Source organism: Orcinus orca, chromosome 8 (genome assembly GCF_937001465.1).
Source record: "Orcinus orca chromosome 8, mOrcOrc1.1, whole genome shotgun sequence".
Taxonomy (NCBI): Eukaryota; Metazoa; Chordata; class Mammalia; order Artiodactyla; family Delphinidae; genus Orcinus; species Orcinus orca.
In genome coordinates this window covers 27,049,643-27,069,968 of record NC_064566.1, presented here as the reverse complement: position 1 = coordinate 27,069,968, position 20,326 = coordinate 27,049,643, and the positions used below count along the sequence as shown (strand labels likewise).

At 37.6% G+C, this 20,326-nt stretch overlaps 1 protein-coding gene across 1 annotated transcript in view; it reads right to left on the bottom strand.

The window, feature by feature from the left end:
- Nucleotides 1-20,326, bottom strand: part of LOC117199012 (doublecortin domain-containing protein 1-like) — a 105,821-nt gene that overhangs the window by 43,750 nt on the left and 41,745 nt on the right. The window contains exons 4-7 of the mRNA XM_049713819.1: nt 9,972-10,073; nt 6,656-6,819; nt 3,477-3,602; nt 964-1,069 (exon numbers count right to left, since the gene is read on the bottom strand). Of these exons, the coding sequence (XP_049569776.1) occupies nt 964-1,069; nt 3,477-3,602; nt 6,656-6,819; nt 9,972-10,073 (498 nt within the window). The remainder of the gene's footprint in view (nt 1-963; nt 1,070-3,476; nt 3,603-6,655; nt 6,820-9,971; nt 10,074-20,326) is intronic.

Here is a 20,326-nt window from a genome sequence, read left to right as displayed (position 1 = left end):
TTTTGACATAAAAGACTGAATGGGCAACATGGAGAAATTTAAAAAGAGCATGTTGGGACAATGTGTCTTTTGCATTGTCTCTTACAAAGAAAGGGCCCAGACTAGTTAACAGAAAGCCCTCCTTTCTTTGGGCATCCCTACCTCTGTGGGTGCCTTTTGGTTTTTGGTTTCATGAATTCAAAAACTAAAAGTTATGCAGCTGAAATGAACAACAACCCTACATAACTTACCAGCCGAGAAAAACAAAAGAATTATTCCTTTTTTTGGAGACAGGTTTAAAATGCTTTTCACAGCTCAGTGCAAGAAGAAAATTCCTTACTGGCAGGATAAGTTTCTAAATACAAATTAATAAAGAGACCTTCTAGATTGAGTTGTTATGAGTTGGGTTCTCTGAAGAACTCATGTTACTTAGAGACATTGACCCACAGAGCAAATAGGTCAGATCCTAAAGTATAAAGATATAACAGCCATCTTGAAGAATTTCTTAAACAAATGCAACTTATTAATATAGTTGATATAAAGAAAATATGCTAAACGATAGTACTTAAATGACGTGATTCAGGTAGAATTTTTTCAAGTAGAAATACTATATATTGGTTCAGGTTTTTTTTTTCCCCCTATTCTTTTTCAAACTCTTTTCCCATTTTGGTTATTACAGAATACTGAGCAGAGTTCCCTGTGCTATACAGTAGGTCCTTGTTGGTTATCTATTTTAAATATTGCAGTGTGTACATGTCAATCCCAAACTCCCAGTCTATCCCTCCCCCTAACCCTTCCCAATACTGGTCCAGTTTTAAAGTGCTTAATTAATTAACAGGAAGTAATGTATAATACTTGCCTCCAACATTTGTAAAATAATTTACAGTGTTCAAAAACTTTCACAAATATCTACTCAGTCACCATGTATTGACTGAGTGTCCAATACATAAAATACACTTATTCAGAACAACAAATAATTCTGACCTTGTTCTGTAGGAAATGGTTCTCCAAGTCCACCTTTTCAAATTGATCAGGTATCTGTTGACTGATGCCATTGAAATTAATTGGAAATCCCTCACAAACTTCCCAACTAAGAAAATAAAATATTTAATTGTTCTTGTTAGAATATAGTTTAATTTTAGTACTCTTTAGCATAATAATTTATGCATCTTATACTCTTCTAGTGAGAGAAAAACCAGTGTATAGTCCATAGTCTTTTTAAATGGAAATTTGTAAAGTATCTTTGTATTTATCATTGGGAAAGGGAAGGCTTTAAATTTTTCCCTTACAATTATTTTTAATACTGGGGGGGGAAATTCTATGCCTAATTGATTATTAATAGAACAAAGACACAAAAAATAATTTTTAATCTTACAGAATCACTCACGGTGGAGACCATCATCATTATTAAAATTACAGTCTAAATACACTGGTCTATAAATAATAAAGGATGCTTTTATAACGGTTGTGTTAAGAACATTAGTTTGGTATTTTTAAGAGTCTTTTAAGAGGCAGCACGTTCTAGAGGGTACATGGACAAACCACAAACTGGAAGGGTTGGTCTCATTCTTAGCTCAGCCAAATCACTTATTTTAAAATTCTTATCCTAAAGAAAATCACCTAGATCAACACTGATATGGTAAGATATACCATATAGCATGCTATTCAACAGAAAACAGTTCTGGGAATGGTGATAGTATTTTTTTTTCAGTAGTCTGAGAAATATAAATAAGAGTATGATGACTAAGATTTCCAATGATCCGCTTGAGAGTATACAAAGAAAATTCAAATGGAATCCCCAAATTAAGGAAATTATCTTCAAATTAGTTTGTGCTCAATAAGGGAAGTTTCACATTGTTATACTTAGGGAATTAGATCTAATTTAAATCCATTCATTAAAACAGTATTCATTGCAATTAAGGAAGTAAAATTAAGAAGCAGTACATAAATTAAAAATTAAACTCCTAACTAAAGACTGAAGCGAAAGGCAAGTCTAACAGCTTAGAGAAAGATTATTGCATGTGAAATAAATCTTCTCATAAGTGAAAATGCTTATAAAAAAGAGTGCTGAGCTATTTTCTGTCTATAAAGAGAAAAAGACAAAACATAATCTTGTCTGGAAAGTGCAGGCAATCATTGGGGGATGGAGAAGACCAAAGTGTCTGTCTTTCTAGACATATTTAGCAATAGGTTGACACTAGCTAGACTGAGTGACCTCGTCAGACTGCTTTTCATTCTCTGGATCTGCCCTCCATTTCAGCCTTTTTACCTGTATATTAAGGAAAGTTATAATTTGTTAAATTACAAAATATTAAAGCTAGATGGGACCTTATAGATACATCACCTAATCCAACATGGTATCAGTATCATGCTACAATGACCAATATGGTAGCCACTAGCCACATATTCCAACTTAAATTAAAATTAATTTAATTAAACAAAATTTAAAATTCAATTCCTCAGTCACACTAGTCACATTTCAAGTGCTCACTGTCATAAAGTTTGTTTCCATCATCAGAGAAAGTTCTATTAGACAGTGCTGGATAGGGGTTAAGCCCTTAGTTCTTAAGAAAGACAATCTGGGTTAGAATCCTAGCTCTATCATGTACAAGTTGTGTGACTGGGCAAATGACTTTGCCCTTCCATGGCAGAGCTTCTGTCTCCTTAAAATGGAGTAATAATAAGCTAATAAGCAATGATGGGATTAAAATAATTGTTTTGAGGATGAAATAGGTTCTTATCCAATTCATTTAGAGCTGTGCCTGGCCTATGGTCAACACTCAATAACTGCTGGGTTTTATTATTAACCCACAGGAAACTGACACCCATGTGCTCACAGACAATCATGAGCAGATAATGGGGTTAGTGCCCAGATCTTCTTTTTTTAAAAAAAATATTTATTTATTTATTTTGGCTGCACAGGGTCTTAGATGCAGTATGAGGGATCTTTAGTTGCGGCACGCGGGATCTAGCTCCCTGACCAGGGAGCGAACCCGGCCCCCATGCACTGGGAGCACAGAGTCTTAACCACTGGACCACCAGGGAAGTCCCAGTGTCCAGATCTTCTAACTCCTGCTCTTCTTACTATGCCACCAAGCCTCTGGCATATTGCTTTTGTTTTCAATTTATCATCATCAAATGAGATGCTTAAACATGAACACTCATATGAGAAAACATATTAATATTTTAATTATTCCATTCAAAACTATTAATTTAGAAACATCCACTAAAAACAATTTTTACATTTCAAATAAAATCATTACCTTTGCAAAGCAGAAAGTATACTATGCTCATTGCCCCATATGTTTTTTAAAACTCAAGGAAAATTAATGATAAGTCTTTTAAGCACTAGCTCATTATATCATGAAATAAGTCAATAAACTAAATAATTGCTTATTTAAGATGATTTAAAGAACATCTTTTAGTGTTTAAATCTCACTCTGGGAAAACTGAGTTAGGTGATTCAGATTGCTTTAACCGAACACTTGTTAATTTACCTGTCACATCCCAGTAGCAGAACAGCATTAGGATCCAAGAAGGTTTTATATGCGACTGTAATGCCACCTCTGGCAAATGCAGTCACCTGGTCAAAGGTCAAACCCAAAACAGGGTTTAGTGGAGATCTGAAAAATGGAAAAAACATCAAATCTATCTGCAAAATTATACAAACACTGAAATTTGAGTACATATAAATAATAAAACATACCATATCCATGTCTAATAAAATCCAGAAATAAGTGAATTTCCTATTACACAGCACTATTGTTGGTATCCTATACTTATACCTGACATGCACATTTTAGTTTATTTGTTTGATTTATAATATGCGAAGGATAGTTGCAACACATGTAATTTTTAAAAATAATTTCAATAATAAAAGCTAAGTATTTAGTTGAGAAAAACAACCAACTGTCATTCCTATAATGTTCATTTTTCATGTATAACTACAATGCAATACACCCATGGTGATCTTTGGAGCTTATAATCAAATTAATCCTTCATATTTGGCTACAAACAACTATTTTTTTGTGAGCTCACTGAATACTATGCTGATTTGATTTGTCATATTACATACTGTTAGGTACATTGTTTTAAGTTAATTTAATTATATGAGAATTAAAATCAAATGGAAAACAGATCTTAACTAAAAAGAATGGCCACTATGTCAATTATGAGCCATTTTGTTTTTGAAATTGGTGACAAACACTTGCTCTTCAACTTTAGAATCATAGGACTCAATCACATCACCTGTGTAGTATTGCCAAAAATATTTAAACTGAATCTAATCATGAGAAAACACTCACACAAGTCTAGAATGTGGGACATTCTACAAGAAAAGTGCCTGAACTCTTCAAAAAGAAAACCAATGTCATGAAGAATAAAACAAAAGATGGTGGAATAGTCTACATTACAGAGAACTAAAGAAAATAACTAAATGCAACAGATGAAGCTTATTTGGATACTGGATTACAAAAAAAGCTCTAAAGCAGATTTGGGGTAGTATGAACATAGATTACATATTAGACAATATTATATTATTGTTGACTGTGTTAGATATTATACTGTGGTGATAGAGAGAACATCCTGTTCTTCAGTTATGTGACCTGTAGCATTTAGGAGTAAAACTTTATGATTGTGTGGAATTAATTCCAAACAGTTCAAAAGAGAGAGAAAGGAGACATAAGAGAGGTAAAACAAATATGGCAAAATCCTTAAATTGCTGAACCTAGGTGAAGGATATATAAATCTTCATTGTATCAAATTTTCTGTAGATTGGATATTTTTCAAAATAAAAATTGGGAGAAAAACAATTAAAGGACTCAAAATAGAAGGAGATATTGGCAAAATCATCTTTTGCAAACGAGTAACCTTACCCCCCATATCAACATATATTAGACATGTTAGAATTACTCCCTGAAAACGAATATCATTTACTTAGTACATATTGCACATTTTCTCAATTTTATCCTTTTCTCAATATATTTTAACTAGATGGAAATAACTTTTTTGACATTAATTTAGAAGTTTCAATAGTAGCAAAATGCTATAATGGTTCCCTAATGCCTCATATTGGATTCAAAACCAGAAAAAAATAATACATTATGCTATTAAAATAGCTATGATATACAAACAAATATACACACTTATAAATTCCGCCAACTACAATCCTCAGTTGATTTTAGAATATTCCAGATACTTAGTAATTTTTGTTACTTCACAAATATGATCCAATTAACCAAGAACAAGTGTTTGATCATATTAAAATACTGTATTATAGCAAACATCATTAAAAACATCATAATTAGTCAGTCATTGCTTTCACTTTAACAATATTTAAGAAGAAATTATTAGATACATTTTATTAAAGCCTTTCCTTGTAATTGGAAGAGATTGCTAAATTATACAAGAATTCTTGCCGCTTTAAAATTCATCGCTATTTTTATCATTGTAAAAATAATTCTCACAATGTAATTAAATTATATTTTGAAATCTGCCTATAGAAGAAGCACCATTCCTTACAGATATTTTTTTAGTTTTATAAATTACACAGCATAAGATACTAGTAAGCATTTTAATTTTACTCTAATGGGACAGATGAAAGATTTTGTAATATGCTACCCACAACAAATCCTACCAATGTCTCCCAAAACCTGCATGGATTTCTGAGTAGATTAGTTCTCTTTGAAATTTTGACTATTAGAATATACAGTAAATCTAATCAGCTCCTAGTTCTGTCTATGCTATTTTTGTTAAAATTAGTGTATAATCAATTATATTCTACAAGCAATATTTCCCCTATTCTGTTCTACAGATAAAGAGCTAAAAATGAAACAAAACAAAAAGATTAAAAGTAGACAGAAAAGTGTGTTTAAGTTTCCTGACAAGCAGCTTCAGAGTTCATCTGGATGTGTCCTGTCAAAATATGCATAAGTTTCCAAGATATTCCACACAACAGCCAGGCTCATCAGTGCCTGTAGACTGAAGCCTTTTTCTTTTCTTGGGAACACAGATAATTTTATGCAGGAATTTACCAATCTACAAAAATTTACACAATGCTCAGTAATAACCAGTAATTATTGTGGGATAATGTAAGGTGCTTTTGAGGAACATAACTTTGATAGGATAGAGTTTACAAGCTTTACCAATTTATCTTTGGCTGTCCTGTCATTGGAGCTTAAAAGGTTAAGACTTTATTTGTGAAAACATAGAGAGATAGTGGGGAATCATGTTGTCTACAGCTTCATAAATCTTGCTTAAGATCCTTTTCAATTACCATCCATTTCTCCTTTAAAAAGGGACAAAAAAATAGAGGAGTGGAAGCAGGTCAGGGCAGTGTGCGACAATGACAGTGTGATGGGCTTGGGCCCCCGTGGCGTTTCCATCTGCTATCATTAAGGTGACTACTCAGACATGAACAAATCCCACTTGCTGTGCTGACAGGCAGACTTCAAGAACTATGACAAGGCATTAAGACAGAAAGTCAGGGGGGTGGGGGAAAGAGAGAGAGAGATGTCATATCCCACAAACAATACTGCCTCACAAAAAAAAAAAATGCCCCTGGAATTTTATTGGAATTCAAAATAATTTTTTTTATAAAGGGTGCTACTTGGCTTCTCAACTCTCCTTTTAAATTAGCTTGTCCCAGAAAGATTGAGAATAAACACCTTGCTCCTACCTGTATGCTTTACCATAAGAGACCCAAATTTTTTGCCCATTCTTCAGCGAAAGTGGATTCTTAATTTCTTGACCGTGCTCGTCGAAAAGCCGGATTGAAGAAAAATTGAGGCCTGGTGGGTTGATGGAAGAACCTTGAAGTCTTCGATGAATCTTGAAAAGTAACTGGTGGTGGGGAGGGGTGTGGAAATGAAGAAGAAAAAGAAATAACGTAAAATGTGAACACCTGTGATAAACTGTCTCTACTCCGTAACAGATGAAGTCCAAACAAATGATAATTAAATTCATACAGAATGTTAAAAGAAGTGTGAAATGATGGCAATGTTTAGCTCGGTGTAAAGTAACAAAATGAGCATGGGCTTTTAACCAGCAGGGGGTGCCACAGGCTCGTGATTGAGCTCTGACCCCTTGGCACGGGGACGGAAAGCAGATGTGACAGTCTTACAGAAAGAGCATTTAGCTTCTACACACGGTACCGGTCCTCTTTGATAAGGGTTATGCTTTTCTTGTCTGAGCTACACATTCTGTTGGGTCCTTCCAGAGTATGTTCAAGTTTTACAATCAGCAATCTCCCATCACCGAGACTAACCTCAGGTAACCAACGGTGGAACAACCCACCACTGACAGGACTGCAAAATAAACATGACTTTCCGGCTTACGCCAGCCAATTCACTTAGAAGAACTCTTCCTGGATGTATTAATTAAGAGCTCTGCAGAAGCTTGCGAGTGGCTTCAATAGGGGATGTTTTCAAGCTTTAAATAAGATGTAATCGAAGTGTGAAGTATGAAATGCTATCATTTAATATGTTAAATAATAGCATTGTCTGTGTTTGCTTCTATCTTATACTTAGAATCTCTAAATTATCAAGATATTTCTAACTGAAGGCATATTTCAAATAAAAGTAAATCCGGCTGAACCGTGTTGCACATGGACTTTTAAAAGATATTTTTCATCATTATCTGTCACCTTTGAGTGTTTAGGCCTCTGCTCTTTCCCGCTCTGTGCCCCAACTATCCATCACTCTGTTTTCCCCCCAGCCTTCTGTCACAGGCTTCCTTTTCTTCTCTGCCTTGTCAGTTCTTGTGTCTCTCAATTTCTTGTTACTCTGTAATCTCGGCAGGGATGCGGATATAGTTGTAGCCTTTTCTTGCCTAGCTGCTGTTCAGGGTGCCTTTTTTGCTCCTTCTATTAATTCCCATTGAAGGTATATTGAGACGTGCTAAATGCCGAGGCCCAGAGAAAAGGAAAGGTGCAAGCCTGTCATATATCTCCAGTTTCCTCACCTATTGGCTGTAAACTCTTTACCGAGTAAAATATTTTCTATGACCAGCAACTACATCTATAGAAGGCTTAAGGCTTAGGCTTTGCCCTAATTAGGGATAAATAATCTTATCTCCAACTTCATCAGCTTTATGTTGTTTCTATCAGCTCTGCACTGACCAGATACTTTAGCCTTGAGCATCAGAAGGGCTGAAAATGATGATACATCTTTCCTTTCATTAAAGTTAATACTTTTCATCCAGCATAGCCAAGTCCTTTGAGTTAAAAATAATGATTACTATTCTCTTTAGGAATATAATAGGCAACGTGTTAGAATAGTAAAAATCTGTGTTTTGTTTTTTCACTGGAACCACAAAAAGGTTTGAAATCCATGGACTGTATTTATAAAGCCCTACATTTATTTCTGTGTGGTCTCAGCCCTTGAGCTTATTTTTTGTGGTTTTGCTATTATTTCAGAAAACAAGTAATGTTGATCATTTTTTAAATCACAGTGATTTTGCTTTACAGGCATCTCCTTTTTTGTAAAGGGAGAAGATATAAAAAATTTAAGGCCTGATCCAGGAGAGAAATAAGCACACAAAGAACAGGAGTGTGTGGTAGAAGGGATGTGAACACCTGACCACTTAGCCAAATTCACTTTCACAGGAGTTGCACTGCAATCTCTATTTTCTCAACTTGGCAACACACTGCATTTTAGGTGTTCAAAGATGAGCATGCGACAGCCTACAGGAGGTAAGGCCTCAATGTCTTTCATCTCTAGGTCATTGGTGAGGGCTGGGCTATAGTGACCAAAAACAGTGATAATCTTCACCCATTTATCTTTAAAGTTGTCATCACCAGGCCTTTATAGGATAAGAATTTGTTCAGGGACCTGAGAAGAGTGTGAAACATCTTAGGCTAGTGATTGAGACAAGTGTGCACCAGGGGAACAGTCGTCTTTGGGTGTCACAAGGGCTCTCCCAAAAAGCTTTATAATGCCCCTAGTTAAAGGTTTTCCCCCAATTTTCTTGCATATAGATGCAAACCACAGATCAATTGCAGTGTGCCATTAGCCAACAAAAGCTTTCTACAGAATAATATCTTCCTGTGCAATCTAACATAAATTCCATCTTCAATTTTTTATATGAACCAAAAAGGACAATATTCTAATGTGGAAAAGAGGAATTTACAAGTAGAGCATTCTGGGAAGCCTTTTGTATCATGGCGATGTGTATAGTCAGGGATGTGATGGTAAAAGAAAACCAGCCAAGGCTCTTTATCATTCTCTCTCTAATCAATCAAGGTAGCACTTCCCATCTCTTCTGAGCTCAGCTAGTGATCGGATGATCAGCTTTTGTGACTGACTGTGAAGTCCAGGTAATGGATACCACCAGGGAGAGGTAAGTCTGAGGGTACTGAACTGAAGGGGGAAAAAATGGAGCAAGTTTCTGAACAAAGGTCAAGCAACAGAGCCCAAAACACTGGTGTGCGCTCAGGCGAATAACCCCAATTTGTAAACAACAGGGTATTCAGTGTCCTTTCATGCAAGACAAAGACCCAAAATAAAGACCCTGAACATATTGGTTCTGCTTGAGAAACATCCCAATTGTCTGGAAAATAGGAAAAGGTAAGAATGCCTAAGATAAACCATCTGGACTTGCTCACAACGAGCACAGGAGAAGACCAAGGCTGTGTGTTAGTTGCTCAGGGTCTAGGGCTTGGAAATACCCTAGACGCAGAACACACCCTCCACTGGATATCATGTCACTTCTTTTCAATGTGTAAACAAGAGGTCAATTCCAGAGTCCAGTGTAGACAGATTTTCACATAAAAGCATAATGAAGATTAAGATGCTATTAAGTAAGAGGTCAGGAGTTAATACTATACTAAAGCTGAGAACCTCCGGAATCCAGGAGTCAAGCTTGAAACTATACATCTTTACAGATCAGCAAACGATTCATCTTTTCTGAACAACTTTAAAAATGTAATTGTCTAAATTAACTAGAAGTAACTTGGAAGGTGCTCACAGTCATAAATGAATAGTCAGTAAACTCACTCTTTCCATCATATAGCCAGTTTGAATTGGGCTATTGGGCCCCAGATCTTTTTCACTGATACAAACAGAGATCTCTCCAGTGTCTTTACCATTTTCAAATATCTGAAAAATAAGCACATTCAAAATTAAAAATAAATACACGCACACATATACATACATATAAATACATATAAATACATATATAAACACAAGCAGTCCTGATTTTGCACAGTACAGTGCCGACTGAAACTCACGCATATGGTTAACTGTGTAAAGCAAAGATGGCCGGTATGAGCACATGCGAGTAATTGGCAATGAAAAGCAACAGGACTAGAATAGTATAAAGGAAGTCCCTTGATTCTCCTTTTGGTTTCAGTGTCCTTAACCTGACTGTCATTCCCTGCAATCTTAAAATAGAAGGAAACACAGACATTAAAGGAGGAATCACTGACTACACCGAATGCTTACATGGGGCAAGCGTCAGGGAAAGGTCAGCTAGCAACCAATTAACTAGCTCATTTCATTCTTTTTGAAGAACATAAAGCCATCAATTATGTAAGGAATGTTTAATTTATATTTAAAATATATCAGTGTTCAGCTCATCTTTTGACTCACTGAAAGGAAATCCAACCTGACAAATGTATTGCATAAAGGTACAATGAAAGCCATCCATTTTAAGTGCATATAAGCAACAAGTTGCTGAGAACAGAGATAAAATTCAGAACATTGCATTATGCAATGCTCATCTGGAAAAAGAAAATGCTAGCTAATGTTCTGGTCAAAGGTATCCAAATAAACCAGTCCCAAAGGAAGCCTCCACTAGAGTGAACACCGTCCTCTGACCATGCTGAGGGCCCACATGGGGTGTGTCATTCACCAGGCAAGAGAGAATGCAGGCCGATAGAGGCTTGATGAGTAACGTAAATCCTTGCTTTTTACTGTATTTTTTTCTCAAAAGTTCTTTTCTTCCCTTTCTGATAGACCTATCACATCAGAGTAACCATTTTATTTATTTCTAGTGCTATCTCCAGAGAAGATAATTTGGGAGAATATTTTATTTAAATATAAGAAAGAAAACCATCTGTTTTACTTCTGAGACAGTTTGAGAGTTATTTAATTAGTCCTAACCTGGTTTAGGAAATAATGTGCTTCAATAGCACTTCCTCAGGCTTTAGGCAAAAAAAAAAAAAAGGTTTAAAAAAAGAGTAACAATGTTTAAGAATGGTGGGATTTCCTCCACTCTGTGCTTTTCATGGTACTGACAGCCTAGTGGAGATGGTACAGCTGTCAGCCTTGGAGCATTGATGCTCCACACTCTACAGTAGCTTTTGCTAAGGGGGATTTTTTAAACCTCTTTTCTGAGAAAAGATACAATTCTGAGCAAGAAATCTCTCTACTTTAGCCAGGAACTTTGTAAACCCAACTGTTGCCTACAAACCTATGGGAAATAATGTGGGAGGAGAAGCTTACTGTCCCAACAATCTCTTCAGGGCCCTCTTAAACAACAGAGCCATTTAGCAATTAGGTTCACAATTCTAGGCGGATCGCATTCTGCAAGGTTAGTGTTGACAAAGGCTCGGTTTGGAGAACTTATTGATGTTCCTTTGTCAAGACTTGATAGATGTGGAACTGGAGTGCAGCAAATTATATTCTAGAAAATAGCTGTGTGAGTGCTGTCAAACTGAGAAAGCAAAAAGGACCTGGACAACACCTAAGACCTTCATTAGCTTACTGCTTTCTTCACTACTGTTAATAAGCCTTCCCTTCTATGTCCAGAAAAGAGTGTTCTCAAGAAAAAAAAAAAAGGCTCTGGCCTCTAAAAGCCCTATGAGGGCATAAGGAAAAAAGAGGTGCTTTATTGTTTAAGTAAAAGTTTAGGAGTTTAAGTGAAAGAAATCTGCCCTCCACTAGTCATTCATATAATGTTTTTTTTTCTGTATTTCTACAAAAGTAAAAATTCCCCAAGCCGAAATTCTATGACATTCTGCTTTTCTTAAGGCTCAGCTCCTATTTTTAAGGTCTGTATCACTATGACCATTTTTTTTTAATCTAAGTATTCTATTTTTTTCTTCCTTTGCCTGAGAAGTATTTTTATTTCTATTGTCCAATGTCTAAACAAAGATAGCTCTCTAAACAGAGTTTATATAGGAAAATAAAAAATAGTCTACCTTTATTTTCCTGCTGCCTAATCCTTGGCTTAAGAAAAACCAACTGCTTCCTAGTGGCTATCTGCATGCCATTACCTCCTTATAGTTCTAAAACTAAATTCTCACCCTTGAAGTAGGGTGATACAAAAAGCCAGCTAAAGGCTAGTCTTGAGTCCCTAGCTGAGGAGTAATGCAATAGAATCTAAAAAAAAAAAAAGGGGGGGGTCCAGATCCTTTCAAAAACATTGTAGCTAATGACTATTGAAAAAAATACCTATAAATAGGAATTTACTTCTATGCCCTTAGTTACACAAAGTACAGAGTTTCTAGGAGGAGTTTCCCATGAACTGCAGTCTTTTTACTTTCCTTCATGTCAACAATGACTTTTCTTCAGCAGAATTAAATTAGGTTAACACCAATGTTTCACTGTAATGTTGTTAATCAATTCTTCATTCAACAAATATTTATCGAGTGCCTACTATGTGCCATCCACTGCTCAAGTGCTTAAGATATACCAGTGAACTAAGATTCCTGACAGAACAAGTAAGGAAATCATATAGCAAGGTCAGGATACATCCAGGTCTGTGAGGTCTGAAGTTTATACAACTTGGTGGGCCTTCATTAACAAAAACAAAATGCAAAATTACAAATGGAAAACTAGATACAAAATATTTATTTAAAATGAGAAATTACAACAATTTACACATATTAAAAAGCTCACACATAGCAAAAAACATGACAAAATCCAGAAAAAGTCACAAAATATTTTCATTAATTTACTATCCAATGCACATTTTTTGGCTGAATTGTCTTCAATCACCTCTTCATTTGGTAATCTTGTAACATTTTCTATAAGGAGAATAGGAATATAATTCCATCTTCCCTCTTGCATGGTTAATCAAAAAATTTCTATTATTGATTAGAAAAATTTCTCTCAACTACACAACTTGGTTGGTCATTTCATAAAAATTTTTAGGACTGATGTCAACTTTGGGAAAAGCTTGATAGTTTACTTTAAAATATGAGCTGTAAAATGTGGAAGGATTTTCTGCAAGTTACTTGACTTTGTTAATTTCACACTATGTTTTTCCTCCACCACCCATATACTTTTGGTGACAGGCACTCTAGTCCACAGTCAAAAAGCAATACACTCTATGGCCAGCAGGTAGTAGCCATCTTCCTAGAAGCTCTTCCCATACCAGGGTGGCTTAGCCCTAACTGAACTACGATACAGGGAAATGACTGCACACCAATAATTACATCCCACTATGCTCAAACTAAATGTATCCTCAACTCAACTTCCCTTTAGCCAGACCTCAAAAATGCCTGCAACCACTTCAGCTCCAGCTGGTGCAAGGGAAAACTTGACAGAGAGGAAGTTGGAGTGGAAACAGACAATGCTCTCAGTCAATTGTAGTTAAAATATATTATATTTGCAAATTTTACAGAAACATGTGGCCATGTGAACACATTGCTAGGGCCTCTCCCAGGGTTTTGGAAGGGGCCTAAGCAGGAAAGGGGCCTTGAAACTTAGGTACATGGGTATCATGGTAAATGCACCTTGGAGGAAGTTAGAAGGTGGTAAGTGCCATGTAAAGAGGAAGAAATATAGCAGAGAAGGGATATAGGGCCTAGGATCAATGAGTGGGATGGGTGGTGGTCGCCATATGAAGCAGGTGATCAGAAAAGGCTTTCAAGAGAGGAAAGATTTGAGTAAAGACTTGGAGGTGAGAGAGTTAGCCAAGCAGATAGCTGGCAGAAGAGCACTGGAGGCAGAGGGAGAGGCTAGAGCAAAGAAACTAAGGCAGGAACGTGCCCAGTATGTTCCAGGAGCTACAAGCAGGCTGGTGTGATGGGAGCAGAGTGAGAGAGAAGAAGGGTAAGTAACGTGAAATCAGAGGGTTAAGGGGTGGGCAGCAAAATGGGGGATCCTTGGAGGGACTGGAACAGAGCAGTAACAGGATCTGACTTCAAAGGAGCATCGGGGCTGCTGGGTGGAGAGTAGACTCCAGGGAGCAAAAGTTATCCGAAGGGTGAATGACTGCGGCTCGGAACAGAGTATTAACAATGGACTTGGTTATAAATGGTCAATTTCTGTCGTTCATTCCAGAGTAATTTGTTCATTAGTGGGGCTGGGAAATAAAATTTGTAGCTAGGCTAATATTTCTGGACCGTGATGTCTGCATCTATGGATGTAAATAAATTAACCTAAGTATAACTTCATATGTAGTTTCTGTGAAGGCACAAAAATGTTTACAAACTATCAAAAGAACTGTATTTACTGTGAAGGTTTTATAGAGGCAGTGACCAAAACGTAAACCACGCGGGGGGAAGATGACTTGAATAGGATGTGGTTCTTTGGCCAGTTTGTCTGGCATCATTTATGACACCTATTTAAGGACTTGTATAAGGCCTAGTTCAGTGCCATTATTGGCCTTTAATGCTGTAAGTCTGGTTAAGAGCTAGCTGTCGGGGACCAGCAGGTTCCCAAACTCTCTATAACGGCTGGACAGACCACCCAGGAAGCTCTTCTGTGCGTGAGTGGAAGGCCAAACACCTAAGCTTCAAAATGCCTCAGGAGGCAATGCTGTCAAGAGGCAATAATAGGAAAATGACACCGCAGTGTGTTGCCAAAAGTTGGGAGGCTGTACGGTAACAGGATTTACTACTAGAGGTCTGGTGAAGGAAAGGAATATAAAATAGCCCCACAAAACTATTTGGCGTACTTCAGGTGAAATAATTAAATAAGTTGGGAAAAGGTTAGCTTACGTGTTGTCTTGGAGTAGGGTCCCCAGGAAACAGACTCTGAGACCAAAATTTACCTGCGGGAAGTTTCCTGCGGAGCGTTCTCAGGTACAACCCAGGTGAGGGGAGTGAGGAAACAGGAGTGGGCAGAGGGAGAAGGTAAACTGTGATGTACTTGCAACAGAGGCCTCTGGTGGGAGCTCTAGACCTGGGATGGCCCCTCAGAGTCGTCCAGAATTGAGGCCAGGGAGCATGGCTTTGCACTGCCCACCAATCAAATATTGGATGCAGATTGCCCTCAGGATGGGGGCCTAATCTTTGGAGAAGCAGCAACTTCACACCAAGGGCAACTGTCCGAGAAGAATGTAGGTTTGGCAGCTGGAGGTGGGGGGTGGTTATCTCAGTCCTGAAGAGGGAATCCAGGTAGTGTGGCATGGCATCCACTACACACGTGCACAGTGATTCGCAGTGTAGAGTGCGCACACCTTTAAATCACTCAATACTCAAAGCAACTGGATTTTATAGGTGAGTCTCAGAGAGGTTAAGTGACTTGCCTAGTGCAAATCTACTCATAAGGGGCAGCAAGATCTTTAGAAATCAAGTCCTCTGATCTGATACACTTACATATTTCTAAATGATTACCAGGGTCAGCTAACACCTCCATCACATCACATAATTACCATTTCTTTTTGTGGTAAGAATATTTAAGATCTACCCTCTTTAAAACTTTCAAGTAAATAATACATATTAGTAACTAAATCACAGTCTTCAGCATTGTATCCCCGGAACTTATTCATCCTCTGACTGAAAGTTCATACCTTTGGACCAATATCTCCCCATTCCCACCTCCAGCCCCACCTCAACCCCTAGTACATACCATCCTAGTCTCTGTTTCTACAAGGTCGGCTTTCTTAGACTCCACATATAAGTGAGATCACACAGTATGTGTCTTTCTCTGTCTGACTTATTTCATTTAGCATGATACCCTACGATGTTTTAAATTACAAACATCAAAATTTACTCATATCTAAGATTAGAGATCCTACAATCTGAAAATTTTTAGAGGTATAGAAAAGTAATTTATAGAAGTTTTTTACCTAAGTCAAAGAACATGAAAATTAAAACGGAATATTTTCTTATGTGAGAAGCTAATTAGCCATGAAAAAAATCTATCCAATCAGAACTCAAAGTCACCTTTAGAGATAGAAAATTCACTCTAAGTGAACTAACATTGTATGTACATTAAATCAAATAAATGTGCTATTACTTTTTTTATTGTTACAGACTTGTGAGATAGTTTATAGAATGTCCACATTTTCTATATCTTCTCAAATGTATAATATACTATAAATCAAACTGTAAACATGTCTAATTTTAATATTCAGATAAGAAGATAATCACAAAGCAAATATTAAAATTATGAGATTCAGGCAATGAAAAGTTAATAATGAATTAGTATGTTTATACTGCATATAGGAAAATGTGTTTTAATGCCTAACAGAGATATCTTTAAACTGTACTTAACAGGTAAGGAGACAGTACATTTGTCCCAAGAAATAAAAATGCACTTATGTGAAGACAAGTTATTTCACTGTTAAACTTCACCAGTCTAAGTGGGACCTGAATCAAAAATCAAATAACATTGTTTTAAAGCTCAGAAAAGGTATATTTAAGAAAATAATTTATTTTAAAAGAGACATTTTAGATATCCTCTGTAAGTTGCAGCACAGCCCACCATTTAGAAGATATAAAGTGGGTGACTGCCGATGGTGTAGGATTTTAGGAGTGGGCTAAAAGACTCTGACCCCAAAATACCACTCACATCAACTTTCCAATACTAGCTGAAATTCCAGTTGGAGGGATACTCTTTTGTCACAACTGAAATACCACAGCCCTATGAGAGAAAATAATATTTGACTTTATTGGTTATTGATCTTTGAGGCTAGGATTTTCAATCTTGGCTTTCTGGAATTCCTCAGAGGGCCTAGGGTAGGGCTGGTGGATAGGGGAGTGAGAGTGGGGAGCTGTGGTCCAAAGTGGGAGATCAAACCTGATGAGTGAGTCTGTGGGGAAAACCACCAACCTGGCTTCAAAAGGGGTACATCCTACTTTCATTTACTTTACTTAGGGCATTCCAAGAAAATCTTTGATCCAAGAAAAAAAAAAGGTTTGATACTGTCTTAGCTTGAAAGAAAGTATGGTATGCCTTTTTCCTGAAGTAAGGATGGTACCTGACAGCCTGAACTGGGGGGTTGGAGTTGGGTATGGAGGAAAGGCCACGGGGGGCCAAGGATGGAGAGGTCTGCAAGATGCCCTCATCAGCTTCACAGTTACCCTGGGAGTGGGCCTGTGTTCTTTTCCTTTAAGCATTTAAAGTCACATTTCACTGCTTTGTCATAATTTTTTTAAAGGGCTTCTCCCCAACCCCATTTCTGACAAAGTAAAATTTCTAAAACAAGGTGCATGATGCTGCAAAAAATAATCTCTTTGTATCCAATTACAATTCTCGCTAAAGTCATTACATGAAAATGTTTAAAATTATATAGAAGATAGTGGCAAGGTAAATGTGTTTGCCTGATGTTCTAAGCCAAGTAATTTCTTTTTCTTTTTTTAATTAATTTTTTTTTTTGGCTGTGTTGAGTCTTCGTTGCTGTGCGCGGGCTCTTCTCTAGTTGCGGCGAGCGGGGGCTACTCTTTGTTGCAGTGCGCGGGCTTCTCATTGCGGTGGCTTCTCTTGTTGCAGAGCATGGGCTCTAGTCACGTGGGCTTCAGTAGGTGTGGCACACAGGCTCAGTAGTTGTGGCTCGCGGGCCCTATGAGTGCAGGCTCAGTAGTTGTGGCACACGGGCTTAGTTGCTCTGTGCATGTGGGATCTTCCTGGACCAGGGCTCGAACTCCTGTCCCCTGCATTGGCAGGTGGATTCTTTTTTTTTTTTTTTTTTCGCGGTACGCGGGCCTGTCACCGTTGCGGCCTCTCCCGTTGCGGAGCACAGGCTCCGGACGCGCAGGTCCAGCGGCCACGGCCCACGGGCCAGGCCGTTCTGCGGCATGCGGGATCCTCCCGGACCGGGGCACGAACCCATGTCCCCTGCATCGGCAGGCGGACTCTCAACCACTGCGCCACCAGGGAAGCCCAGGACCTACCATATTTGCTTGACAACACAACTCTAGGAAATAGCAATGGAGCCAACAGGGCCTTTTTCATTTTGCTGCATACCTTGTGCATTACTTGAATTTAATAAAGTACTGTATAAATTACTTTTACAACTTTTAAAAGCCAATTAAGATTAAAGATAAGCCAACATTTGGGGCTTCCCTGGTGGTGCAGTGGTTAAGAATCCTTCTGCCGATGCAGGGGACACGGCTTCGTGCCCCGGTCCGGGAGGATCCCGCATGCCGCAGAACGGCTGGGCCCGTGAGCCATGGCCGCTGAGCCTGCGCGTCCGGAGCCTGTGCTCCGCAACGGGAGAGGCCGCAACGGTGACAAGCCCGCGTACCGCGAAAAAAAAAAAAAAAGCCCTTTATAAATGAGAATATTTCAAGGAGAAGTGGAACAAAGATTTTTCACTTTGTCTAAATTAATTTTGTGCCTAAAATTATAATTAATTGGGATTAAAATATCAATATCAGGTATGTGGGTCCTGTCAGTAGCTGAACATTATATACCAGATTTTGGTAAATAAAGGTTTTTCGAAGTTCCTGGGCTCAATATATTTCTTCTCAAGGAAAGTAAGGGCTTTTTTGATGAGAAAAGCATAGCCACATCCCCCCAATTCTATTTTACTAAGGAAAAGAATACTATACGATTAAATATGAGCCAAATCATCAGACTTCCCCATTTCTCAGCCTCAGAGATCATATTCTCATCTTACAATAGAGTATATGTTTTTAATGCTATTCGGTTTCTGTTTTATATATCAAATCTGCCTGGGAAGGTAATTTTTTCCCCTAATATGAATAGATACTCTGAGTAACTAAAACCTATGCAAAAGTTTATTGCCTAAAACAATATTTTCATTTCTTTAAAAATCCATTTTTTATCATAAAACATTATCAACGCTGTAGGTAGAATCTGAAGTAGGAATAGATGCATCACTTCATTTGCACTTACTAGAAAATCTGCATTCATTTCTATGTTCAAATGATGAGTTAATGCTTGATAATATTCATGGTGAGTCGAGCTAACATAGATGTCAGTGGGTAATCCAGGGGACAGGAGCATATGCAAGAAGAGAATCTCAGTGACTTGAGCATCTCAAACACTCTGTGAAAAAGCTAATTGAGAGGTAAAGACAAATTAACTGCTATGGAGAAGGACAGTCTCCCTGAGAGAGAGAGTGTGCCTGCAGCAGTAAGGTTCAGTGATTGCATTTAGTCTGCCTAACTGCTAGGACAGTAATCCAGCTCTGGCCTGTGGACTTTCCCTGCTGACTGCCCACCTGGCAATTCCCTGGGCACCTTCAAGACTGTCAGGACTGCACAGGGAAAGCCTGTCTCATTACAACGGCTCTGCATGGGAGATTATGCCCCGCCCAACCAATTGCTCTTCCCTGATTTTGATACAGACACAGTTTTTCAGTTTTTCTCTTCATTGGGTCTAGGAAGGGAATATTGTATCTTCCTGCAAATAGAGATTTACACCTGGCTGCAGATGCCTGTCAGGAAATAGGGTGGGGTGAATACACTGACATTCCCCCACCCCCCAACAGGCCACCAAAAAAATGAAAAAAGAAAGAAAAGAAAAGAAGGCAAGATGGAAAAGAGCACTGGAAAGAAGGTTAGGTGAGATATTTCAGTGCCTACTGCTAACAGCTATCCCATGAGATGTTAGCAGGCATTCATGGGATCTAAGGTTTACTTGCCTTTAAAATGGACAGTCCAACATTTGCCTTGGCGAAATCTACATATGAAAACTGATTATCTCCATCACATTTTGTCCAACATTTAATATATGTTCTTGAAGTCACAACAATAACATTGAATATTCCAGTTTTACTACTCTAGAAACAATTCCTTTGAAAATGAAGTTTTAAGTTGGTATGTTTTACTACTTGTACTTAGAGCATATCCTAAATTTGTTGTCCCACTGTTTACCCAAATAGTGTAGGTGAAATAACAGAGAAGCTCAGAGATTGTAAATACATATATGGGAAAAGTGGTTAAACAGAAAGACAAGGACCAAGGAATGTACAATGGAAATAAGAACATAATATGCATGCAGAACAGTGATGACACCATACCCCCCCCAAAAAAGTCTCACCACTTGACCTCAGTTGTCTCTTTAATTCATTTAATTGTTCCATAGACTCCTAAATATTTAAATAAACTTCCTATTAAATTTTATATATGGTTAGAAAACTTTACATATGGATATATATGGTTAGAAAACTTTAAAACTTTTTAAAAATGGTCACAAAATAGAATACAAATCTCAGATGGTTTCATGGTGTCGTTGTGCCTTTGGTAGAGCAAATTCAAGTCTCC